At 60.8% G+C, this 11,092-nt stretch overlaps 1 protein-coding gene across 7 annotated transcripts; it reads right to left on the bottom strand.

The window, feature by feature from the left end:
• Positions 1 to 883: 883 nt before the first annotated feature.
• FDXR (ferredoxin reductase) lies at positions 884 to 11,038 on the bottom strand. Of its 7 annotated transcripts, XM_067716877.1 has the most exons (13): positions 10,880 to 10,980; positions 10,170 to 10,288; positions 9,620 to 9,691; positions 5,294 to 5,389; positions 5,018 to 5,140; positions 4,725 to 4,838; positions 4,287 to 4,388; positions 3,188 to 3,295; positions 2,856 to 2,940; positions 2,523 to 2,722; positions 2,269 to 2,440; positions 1,476 to 1,646; positions 884 to 1,342 (listed from the first exon to the last, which is right to left on the bottom strand). In XM_067716877.1, exons 1-13 carry the CDS (start codon positions 10,956 to 10,958, stop codon positions 1,212 to 1,214), a joined length of 1,572 nt encoding a protein of 523 aa, XP_067572978.1. In that variant the 5' UTR covers positions 10,959 to 10,980; the 3' UTR covers positions 884 to 1,211. The 7 variants fall into 7 exon arrangements, with proteins under 7 accessions (XP_067572978.1, XP_067572972.1, XP_067572974.1 ...); XM_067716871.1 differs by lacking the exon at positions 10,170 to 10,288 and having other exon boundaries at positions 5,294 to 5,502; positions 9,620 to 9,717; positions 10,880 to 11,038; XM_067716873.1 differs by lacking the exon at positions 10,170 to 10,288 and having other exon boundaries at positions 9,620 to 9,717; positions 10,880 to 11,038.
• Positions 11,039 to 11,092: the final 54 nt, after the last annotated feature.

The following is an 11,092-nucleotide window of genomic DNA, read 5'->3' as shown; positions in this document are numbered from 1 at the left end:
CGCCCCCCGGGCCCCTCTAGTGGCCCGCTCGGCGCCCGGCTCCGTCCCGGGCTGGGCAGCGCGCCGCGCCCAGGCTTCCAGGGTTCGGCGACCGGCTGTGGCGGAGCGCTTGCCGCCGCCGCCACCCGCGCGGGCCCGCCCCACCGGGGCCCGCAGCCTCCGCCCCGCCCCGGCCCGCCCCGGCCGGCCCTCCCCGCCGCCCGCTCCCGTGCTGTTCTAGGACTCTTGTTGCCCGCCCTCGCGTCCCTTCTCCCCTCTCCACGGCTGTGTCCCCAGACCCGACAGGACACTCGGGACCAAGTGCAACCTCGGAGAAAACAGCCTGCCCGGAACCCCGGGTTCGAGCCCGAAGCTCACTGGGTGTGTGACCTTGGGCCGGTTAATTCCGAGAAGCCCCCTGTCTATAAAGTGAGGCCAGCATCTTGGGGCCTGGTGTAAAAGACGGAGAACAGGCTACGGACATTGAGGTACTATTTTTTCAAGTCTTGTCAGTCTGGCTGGAAACCAACAAAGGCGGGAAGGACAGAGTGGGGGACCCGCCCCAGACAGAGGGGCCACAGGGAGCAGATGGGGCAAGCTGCTGCCCAGCTCTCTCTGTTCTTGTTTGGGTCATACTGGGGACTAACCAGGGAGGGGACCCAGCAGTAGGGCCAGCAGAGCAGGCAAGGTGCCTGCCGTGTGGGCAGAAGGCAGGTCGGCTGCCGCAGCAGGACCAAGCTGAGAAAAAGACGGTGGGTGCCAGCACTGGCTGCCAAAACCCCTCAAGCCCCCAGGAGGCCCCTGAACAGGGAGCTGGCTCTGCAGCGCCACCTGGTGACTGGAGGGGAGCTGCAGCTGGAAGGTGACCCCGGGCCCCAGAAGAAGTCGCACATCAACCACCGTCCCTCGGTTGCAGGTGTTTTATTTCCAGCATATTTCCGACCTGGTGACCCTCCAAAGTCCAGCAGGAGATAGGCAGGAGGGAGGAAGGTCAGCCTGCACCTGCACCCATCCCTAACTAAGGTTATCTCCTTGCTGAGAGTTACCCACAGTGGCAAGAGCGACTTTCTGGCACGAGGAAGTGCTCAGAGGCCCCTGGCAAAGGGGCAGCCGAGGCCCCACGCCAGGACGGCCAGGCGATGCAGCTGTGGTGCAGAGTCCTGCTCAGACTGACCCCGATCCCTCTCCCCCGCACAGCACTCCTCCCCTCCGTGCCTGCCTGGGATCTGGTCTCAGCGTCCCAGCAGCCGCAGCATCTCCTGAGGATCCAGCAGCTTCTCCCTGGGCTTCCCCGCACCCTGGCCCCGGGACACCTCCTCAGCGTCCAGCTTCTCCCAGTCCGAGAAAGAAACAGGCCAGACCCCTGCGGCAGAGGGAAGACGGGTCACTGCTTTCACCTCCTCCTCTCCCCCAGCCCAGAGCAGCCCCCTTCCAGACAGTGAAGGGCCCAGGGACCCCCCCACCCCACCTCCCAGGAGCTCACACGGGGCCCAGACCTCGGCAGCCGAGCAGGGCCTTGATGGCCGCATAGCCAGGCCTGGGGCCAGACGGCAGCAGCCCCGCTTTCAGGTCCTGCAGCAGAATCTGGCCGGTGACGAAGCTGTCAGTCATGGTAGTGGTGATGACACCTGTGGGCCCGCGCTTCACCCAGCCGCTGCAGTAGAGGCCTTGGAGAGGGGTAACAAAGGGGTAAGGAATGGGGAGTTGGCCGGACACCCCTGGCAAGCCTGGGCCTCAGCACACACACATGTACGCACGCCTCCATACACCCCACGGCCTCCCAGCATCCATCAGCTGGGCCCACTCTGGCCGCTGGCCCACTGCCCTCAATGCTTCCCAACCTGTATTTACCACGCCATCCCCCTTACACCTCAGTGTCCCTGTAGACCAGGAGCTCCCTGTAGGAGCTGGGTCCTGCCCACCTTGTTTCAACAGGCTCTCAGTAAACACTGAACGAATTAATGAATGACTAGACAGGTCTGTGGATATTAAATCAGGCTGGAAGCTCGCTGAGGCCAAGGGGCTGCTGCTTCGTCTCCAGTCCCAGCACTAGGCCTAGCCCAGAGCAGGCCTCAGTAAACTGAATGACTTAATAACCAGACATATGTGTGGGCATCTCAGCTAGACTGGGAGCTTCCTCTAGGGCCAATAGGAGGCTGAGGCAGGGCCAGGGTCTTGGGACAGGGCCTGGCTCAGAGCAGGTTCTCAATGCATGTCACCAGATGAATGAATGAATGTGAATGGCCCCGGGAGACACCAGCCTCCCTGCCCCCCACTGCACCCTCTCACCTGGCACATCCACAACCCGGCCCTCCATATTGGGGATGACCCCGAGTTTGGGGTCAAAGGGCACACTGGGGTCGATGGGGCGGCTCTTATAACCAATGCTGCTCAGTACCAGCCCACAGGGGAGGTCCTCCACGGCTCCAGTGGGCACTGCCCGGGTGGCCTCACCAACACCCTGTGGGGAGAGGGTGGGAAGCGCCAGGCTGGGGCTGGGGAGATTTGAGAATGGGGGTGTCTTTGGGTAACAGGAGACTCACCTCCAGTCTGGTGACTGCCAGGCGGATGCCTGCCGCTCGCCGCCCATCTGGCGAGGGCAGCACCTGCTGAGGGCTTCGGAAGAAGCGGAGGCCCCAGGCGCGGGAGGCCGATGCCCGGCGGGCAGCCTCTGCCACCCCTGGCTTCTCCGTGGCTGCTTGAAGCAGTAGTTCCGTCAGCCGCTTCCTCGGGCGAGGGACCTCTGTTAGCAACACAGAACATCTCAGGGCGGCGTCCGGGTTACAGCCCTCTCCCCTAATGCCCTCTCCCGAGCCCTCTCTGACCTAGACCATCCCCTCCCTAGTGAGCCGGGGGGCCGGGCCAGGGCCCCTCACCCTTGATTCTGTCCTGAAGGCCCAAGAAATCCGCAGGATCCAAAATGGGCCGAGTTCCTGGTAACTGAATCATCTCCCGAAGTTCCTTGGCGGTGTGGGCGGGGAGTGGGGGAGGAGTCAGGCCCAGAGCACTGTCCACTCCTGAGCCCACCCCAGAGCCCAGCCCAGGTGGGAGACATCACCAGCTCCCACCAGCACACAAGGCACTGGGCCCCAGGGGGGGCCCTGCCTGGCTCTCCCTCTTCCACCCCAGGCAGCTCTGCCCTGCCACACCCCCCAAGGAGCAGACCATCTACTTGGGACCCTGGCCCCTCTCCCTCAGGCCCCAGCACCTTAATGGTGAAGGCCACTTGCAGGGGTCCACGTCGGCCCACTATCCACACCGTCTTCACCTGACTCTGTCTCAGTGCCCCCAGGGCAGCCTCCGTGATATCCGTTTTCTGGCACAAAAGGAGGACCTTAAAGTCGTTGGACACTGACAGCAGAAGGGGGACCTCTCCATTGGCTGGGCGGTGAGAAGGTTGGCAGCCTGAAGTGGCACCGCTGCCCATCCCCCCGGTGGCCGGATGGAGCACTGCTGCCAATTCTGCGAATGGCTCCAATTAGTAGCAAACCAGGCCCACGCTCTTCATTCAACAAGTGTTTACTGAGTGTTTACCACGTGCCAGGCACTGTGCAAAGGGCATGGATGGGGGGTGTCAATGTTGAGCAAAAGAGACGTGGTACTGGCCTTCACAGAGCTTCTGATCTGGTGGAGAGAGAGACTTATCGAATATTCAATAAAAAGTATAAAATCGCAGTGGTGACAACATGCTTTGAAACAGAAGTAGCCAAGTCTATGGGAGGAGAGTATTACAGGGAAATGGACCTATTCAGGTCTATGGAGGCTTCCTGGAGGAAGGGAGAACTGAACCAAGAACTAAAAGATGCAAACAGGTTAACGGGCAGGAGGGGAGCTGAGAGGGTTCTGAGCAAGAGGAATGGTGTGTGTATACTGAAAACTTGTTTTAAAAAAGCCTATGGGGGCTTCCCTGGTGGCGCAGTGGTTGAGAGTCCTCCTGCCGATGCAGGGGACGCGGGTTCGTGCCCCGGTCCGGGAAGATCCCACATGCCGCGGAGTGGCTGGGCCCGTGAGCCATGGCCGCTGAGCCTGCGCGTCCAGAGCCTGTGCTCCGCAACGGGAGAGGCCACGACAGTGAGAGGCCCGCGTACAGCGGAAAAAAAAAAAAAAGCCTATGTAGCTGCAGAATGTGAAGGGGGAAATGGTATGAGACGAAGCTCACGGGCTGCCTTCTAGAAGGCCTCTGCCCAGCACCAAGGGGAAACAGAGGCTCAGCGTGGAGGCACGAGGCCCAAACCCTGCAGGCAGGGGCACCCTCTCCTTGGTGTGACCCCCGCTCCACCCCTCCGGCCCTTGACCTACCCACTCACCTCCAGGTACTCAGGTGGCGTCAGCAGGATCCGGGCCACATCCAGAGCCACATTCCCCTGCCCCAGAACCACGGCCGTGTCACAGCTCAGGTCCGGCGCCAGCTGGAGGACAGAGGTCTGGATAGGGGTCCCCTAACTTCGGCCCCAGTCAGGCTAATCTCAGCCTCACGCCCAGTCCCCGGCCGCACCCTCAGGCTCCCCTACTCTCGGAAAGTCCACCCGCCCAGAGCTTCAGCTCAGGTCCCTCCACCCCGACCCGGCGCCCCCTCTTCCCAGGGGCCTCGCCCCTCGGCCAGCCTGATGTTTCACATCTCATCTCACTGCGCGCTTCCCAGGCCTGTGGCTTCCTCTTCCCCGAGCTGCGGCAGCCAAGAGCTGCCCCTGGCCCCGGTGGAGGAGTGGGGAGGAAGAGGCCAGGGGAGCGCTCCCCAAACTCACCTTCCGGTTCTCAGGAAGCCCATTGTACCAGCCCACAAAGGCCCGGGCTGAGAGCACGCCCGGCAGCTCCTCTCCGGGGATCTCCAGACCCCGATGGTCCTCCGCCCCGTAGCTCTGAGGAAAGACCCAGAGGCCTCAGCAGCGGCTAAGGGGCCAGGCAGCCCCCGCCGGGCTCCCAGCGGCCTCCTTCCGGCTCCTCCTCCACAGCCTCCGCCATGGCCCTCACCCCTAGGTCTTCCACCCGCTGCCACCAACCACTGCAGCGGCCCTGCCCCCTCCCCGTCTGCGCTCACCAGCACCACGGCGTGGTAGGCGTCCCGCAGCTCCTGCACGGTCACATCCCTGCCCACCACCACGTTGCCGTGGAAGGCACAGCGGTCAGAGTGGGCCGTCCGGGTAAAAGTGTTGATGACATTCTGCCGGGGCCCGGAGTGGGAGGGGTTAGAGGGTGGGGCAGCTCCAGGGCCCGTGGCTATGCCACCCTCACCCCACAATGTCCCGCATGGCATCCCCCCAGAGGGCCTGGGGTCAAGTCTCCAAAGCCCTGCTCTGAGCCCAGAGAGACCCACCTTCACCTCGGGGTGGTCGGGCGCCACGCCAAAGCGCACCAGGCCGAAGGGCACCAGCTGCTTCTCGTAGATGTCCACGTGGGCCCGGGAGTGGTGCTGGGGGAGAAGGCAATGGCTGTGGGGCCGAGGGGGGCCCCTGTGGGTCCTGCCCTTCCCAGGACAAAGCAGGAGAGCCCAGTTCAGTGGGCTAACAAGGTGGCCTTGACCCTCTGCAAGGAGAGAGAAAGGCCCACGACTCCCCACCTGCCTAGAGAGCCGGGCTACAGGAGTGGGCAGCACAGGGCCAGGCAGCCAAGGCCAGACTTCAAGGACTGCCAGCCCACTGAGATGGCGAGAACTCTGGCCAACCAAGGAAGATGGCAGCTTTCCCTCCACTGGAGTCGTATCAGGGGAGCTTCTTCGTCTACTTGGGTCAGACGTGACACACAGCCCTGCCCTAGAACCCGCGGACACTTCTAGAAATGCCCAGCCCACAGATGACCTGAGAACCACCCTTGGAAACTCACACCTGCTTTAGCTCTAGCGTCCGAGACCATCCTGTTGGAAAGCGGACCAGCAGGACAGAGACTTAGAGGCACAGCTGCGGCATGAGGGGAGCAGAGGGGATGGAAGTGGCCCTACTCCTAGTCTTAGAAAAAACAATCTCACTCGTATGTCGGTTCCACATTGCCTGCCTCCCACCCCGGGGCACCCAGAGGGGCCGTGGGGAAGGCTCAGGTTTGGGGGTCGGGCAGACAAGTGTGGTGTAGCTCTGCCACCAAACAGCGCATGGCCCCGGCAAGTCCCAGCGTCCGCCTGGGTCTCAGTCTCTTCCTCTGTAAACCAGGACAGATGACACGCCCCTCAGGGTTGTTGGGAAACATCCCGGAGGCCAGGACGGTGAGACTCTGGGCCACAAGCAGGTTCAGGGTCAAGCAGCTGGGGCTCCCATGGGTGACACTACCCTGCCTCGTGCCCGATCAGGCTGTGGCGCGATTCCACACTCCCGATTCAGTGGGACTCGAGGCAAATGAGCTCCTGCCCTCCAGCAGCCCTCAGCCCAACAAAGCCTCCCGCTCAGCTCCTTGCCTCTGTCCACATCCCACTGCCTGCACCCAAGTCCCAGCCCCCCACGCGCCCATCGTGCCTCCCGACTCTCCCCACCCCCCTCAAGCCCCGCTGACGTCGCTGTGCCCTTGAAGAGCTGCAGCTCTGAAGTCAACAGCCGCGGGGCCAACCCAGCCCCACCGCTATCTGACTCTGTGCCGCCGGAATGTTCCTTACTGGACCACAGAACATTCCTTCCGGCGTGGGCTTCTGGATGAAATGAGCAAAGCCTACACCCTTAGCCCAGGGAGTGACCTGCTGTGGGTGTTCAATCAAAAGCTGTCATTACCGTCACACCACCTTGCTCACAAACCTTCCCTGGCTGTCCTGCCACGGGACAAAGTTCAAACTGCTGAGCCTGGAGGTCAATACCGGACGCTATCCACCTTTCCATCTTATCTTCCCTTCTTTCCAGCTGTGGAGCCTTCCCTCCAGCTCACAGCGCTCTCTCCAAGGCCACCTCCATAAGGCTCAACCCGCTGGACCTATTTACTGGTTCTCTCACAGGACTGGCCTCATCTTCCAGGATGCCCCTCCTCCCTAGCTCTCACAGGTCCCTGGCTGTCCCTCTGGCTGTTCTTTTCCAGGCCCCTATTTCTCCGTCCCCCGTCTAACAAGAATATTCTCTGAGGTTCTTCCAATCTGAGACACCCCCCTTCCCTTGCCCCCGCACACATTCCCTGGGGAATTGTCATCCGCTCCCTCCTGTGACCTCAAATTCCCGTGGACTTACTGATGACATTCTACTCTCTCTCTTCTGCCCAGACCCCCCACCAAGCCTGAGACCCCTGAACAGCTCACCCCTGACACCTCACACCCATTGGGATGAAAGTCAGTCCTCCCCTCCCCCAAACCTCTCCCCCTCTGCTCCGGGGTCGGAAGCTGGGGCTCCTCCCTGACTCCCCTCTACCCTGTCCAATCAGACCCCCATCCTCCCCACCGCTCTTTCGGCCACTAGCCCTGCCTCTCGCTCTGCAGGCAGAGAGAGGGCACCAGATCAAAAACGGGGTGCTTTCAGTCCCTTGCCTAAAACCCTTCACTGAAGCCAACCACCTATAGCAGCAGGCAGGGGGTTGTTTTCAAATGTTGATTCCTGGGCCCCAGACACAGTTTGATTAGGTGGGAACTAGGCTCAGAAATGTGTATTTTCACAAGTCCCCCAGAGGTCTCTGATGGAGGGAAGGGGGGGACAGCACCAAGAGAAACTGCATGAGTCCAAGCTGGTCAGTGGCTTCCCAGCCACAAGGATCTGGGCCCGCCTACCTCCTCCAGCCTCTGCTCTCACCCCTCCACCCTCACTGCACACGCCCACCTTCCTGAACTCAACGGTCCCCAAACCCGCATTCTCTTTCCTCTGGGTCTTTGTCACACGGTTCTCTGTGCCTGGGGCCCTCTGGCCTCTTACTCATTCCCCTGCCCCACCGGGCTTGTCCTTCTGTCCTTGAGACAGTAATCTGGACGTCACCTCCTCCAGGCTGGGTTAGGTACCCCTCCTGTACACGCGCCCCCCCCCCACATCAGAGCCCTAGAATACCGCATAAACCCTCTTCCCACCACTCCACAACCCCCCACAGTAGACTGTCAGGTCCTTGAGCATGGGGACCACGTCTGTCCTGCTCGCACCCATGTTCCCAGTGCCAAGCTGTGCCTGGATCATGTCAGTGTCCAGTGGTTGGTTACTGAATGGCCCAGCGTGGAGCTTAAGAGTGGGCTCTGCCATCGGAGTGCCCACGCTCAGAACCCAGGCCTTCCCTGCTTAGAGGTGGGGCCTTGGGCAGCCTCGCTCAGTTCTCATCTGTGAAGCAACAGTCATGCCACCTGCTTCGCAACTTGTCTTGGGGATGCGATGAGATGCTGTACACACGGTGCCTGACTCGGCTAAGTGCCACTGTCCCAAGTGTGCTGCGCGTGTCCCTGCCGCGGGAGCACAGCCAGTCGCTTGGAGCTCCCAGTGGGCCAGGACCAGCCTGTAACTGGCCTCGGTGCCCATCCCCCAGCACCTTCCCCAGGGAAAGTATGTGCAGGCCAGAGCCTTTGTTCACACTGGGGACATTGAGAATCCTGCCTGGGAGGCCTACCCTCCTCCCTCTCCAAACTTCAGGCTCCGCTCGCACAGTGCCCCTTACACAGAGCCCTCCAGGACCTCCCCAGCCCCTGGGAGATCCCTGGTCTTCCTGCCAGCGCCCGTGCGGGAGGCCCTCTCCAGAGCCTGAGACCTCCTTCAACGCACTTCTCCAGGAAGCACTTTCTGACTGACCCCACCCAACTGGGCTCACGCTGGTCACTTCATCGTAATTAGCTCTTTCCCCTGTGCTGCTTGGAAGCCGTGCTCAGGTCACTTTTTGGCAGGGTGACCGACTCATCCTGGCCTCCCCAAGACCCTCCCAGTTTAACACTGAAAGCCTTACATCCTGGGCAAGCTGAGGAGGTTGATCGCCCTACTTTTTAAGTATTAATATCTGCATATGTGTGTGTGTGTGTGTGCATGTAATTAGTATATTCATCCTTTCTCCTCTCTCTCCACAGCAAGGTCATCGTCCTATGTCTCAGTCAGCCTAGGTCTCCCGCACGCCTCCCCCACCCCAGCCCACCGCCACCAACTCACGCCAACCCATGATTCTCCCTCCCTCCTCCCTCCCGCCAAGGTCTGCCGAGGTTTCAAGGGTGACCAGCAACCTTGGGGCCCTGCCCACCAAGGCTAATACTATAAACCTTGAGACCCCGGCCATGGGGTGGGGGGAAGGCGTGGAATGGAGGGTGGAGAGCATGCTGGAAGACCAGCATGGCAAGGGGAGGGCTGGAGCTATTGGCGAGGAGAGTGCAGCGAGGGGCCTAAAGTTACAGAAATCCCTGAGCAGAGGGCGTGGCCTCAAGATGCAGGATGTTCGGGACAGAGTGGAGACAGAGGAGAAAGAAGGGAAGACGAGGGGCAGAACAAAGTCATCACGCAGGTCTGCATAAGCTCCCTGGAGTACTTGGCCAAGAAGGCATAGCCGACCGTCTGCCACAGACCCCTGACCATCACCCATGAGGCAAACACACTTCTCTTCTAGCTGAGAACCTAGAGTGGGGAACCCCAGGTGACAAAGCATGCAGGAAATGTCCCGTCTAGATGGGCTGGGAGCCCCTTCCCCTTCAGGGACCCAGGAGTGCTTTTAAAACCCGAAGGAGTGGAGCTTGCCCTTAAGATTGGAGCAGCAGGTGAATCATGGGAAAAGGAACCAGGAGGAAGCGGCTTACCTTTAGCAGGTGTTGGGCGGTGTAAAAGCCAGCTGGGCCACTGCCCACCACACAGATCTGGGGGGTCTGCTCCTGTGTGGAGAACTGCTGGTGGAAGCCTAGGGCAGGGGGGACCGGGGAGGAAGGTCAGTTCAAGACTCCCTCCCGGGACTTCCCTGGTGGTACAGTGGTTAAGAATCCGCCTGCCAATGCAGGGGACGCGGGTTCGAGCCCTGGTCTGGGAAGATCCCACATGCTGCAGAGCAACTAAGCCTGTGCGCCACAACTACTGAGCCTGCGCTCTACAGCCCGCGAGCCACAACTACTGATGCCCACGGGCCACAGCTACTGAAGCCTGTGCTCCTAGAGCCCGTGCTCCGCAACAAGAGAAGCCCCAGCAATAAGAAGCCCGCGCACCGCAGTGAAGAGTAGCCCCCACCAGCCGCGACTTAGAGAAAGCCTGCGCTCAGCAACGAAGACCCAACACAGCCATAAATAAATAAAATAAAATAAAATAAATAAAATTTAAAAAATTAAAAAAAAAGACTCCCTCCCCATCCCAAGCCCCAACTTCAGTGTCCAACAGAAAACGGGGTTTCCCAGGCTTCACCCTCATCTGCGCACTCCTTCTCTTTTTCCTCAAAGCTTTGGCGTTTGCAGGGTCCCTTACTTCATCTGAATTCCCAAAGGCTGTGTCTCCATCCAGAGCCCTCATCTCACCCATGAACTTACTATGACGCTGAAGATGGCCTACTCGACAATCCCCATCACCCCTGAAGCTTCCCTGCTCAGCACTTCTTAATTTTTCTCACCGGGTTCCCAACCCACCCAGCTAGAATACCACATCCTTCCAACAGACCCCATATCGCCACTGTGGATCTCCCCACAAGGCCCCATTTTACCTCTTCTTACCTCTCTCTCCACAGAGCCCTCTATTGCCCATAGAGGCCCCTGTTTCGCCTCAGACTTCCCTCTCGCCCCACAGACCTCCTTATCACCCCGCATTCACTCCTTCTCACTTCTGTGGACATCATGGTCTCCCCTTCTCACTTTTGTTGACCCCTGTCTCACCCCAGGAGCCTCACATATTACCGCACAGGCCGCCACCTGCCCCTGTACACCACCCCCATCTCATCTGCATGAGTGGACCCGTCCAGTCTAGCCCCTGGTCCCCTCTCTCTGCCCTCTCCAGCCCTGAACCAGCTCGGCTCTTACTCCTATACTTAGCGCTCGCAGGCCTCCCCGCGCTCCCATTCAGCCCTACAGGTGCCCTGCTCCTACTCTGGGTGCTTTCGGAAGGAGGCGGCCGGGTCCGAGGCCATGCCGTCCAGGGCCACCAGCGCCAACAGCGCGGAGCCATGCCTGGAAAAAGCAACTAGACAGCGGACCCGACCCCGCCCTGATCTCCCGCGCCGGCTCCGGCCCCGCCCTCGTCCTTCTTGGGACCCCGCCCACAATTGCGGCCCCGCCCCAAATCCCGCCTCCCACGCTCCA

Source organism: Pseudorca crassidens, chromosome 19 (assembly GCF_039906515.1).
Source record: "Pseudorca crassidens isolate mPseCra1 chromosome 19, mPseCra1.hap1, whole genome shotgun sequence".
In the NCBI taxonomy this organism is placed as follows: Eukaryota; Metazoa; Chordata; class Mammalia; order Artiodactyla; family Delphinidae; genus Pseudorca; species Pseudorca crassidens.
This window is presented reverse-complemented; position numbering and strand designations above follow the sequence as displayed.

Coding starts and splice junctions, on each gene's coding strand:
- FDXR (XM_067716877.1), bottom strand. CDS start 10,958: ATGGCTCCGCGCTGTTGGCGCTGGTGGCCCTGGACGGCATGGCCTCGG. Junction 2,723..2,855: donor CCTTCAGGACAGAATCAAGG/GTGAGGGGCCCT, acceptor TGTTGCTAACAG/AGGTCCCTCGCCCGAGGAAG. Junction 1,343..1,475: donor GGCCCTGCTCGGCTGCCGAG/GTCTGGGCCCCG, acceptor CCTCTGCCGCAG/GGGTCTGGCCTGTTTCTTTC.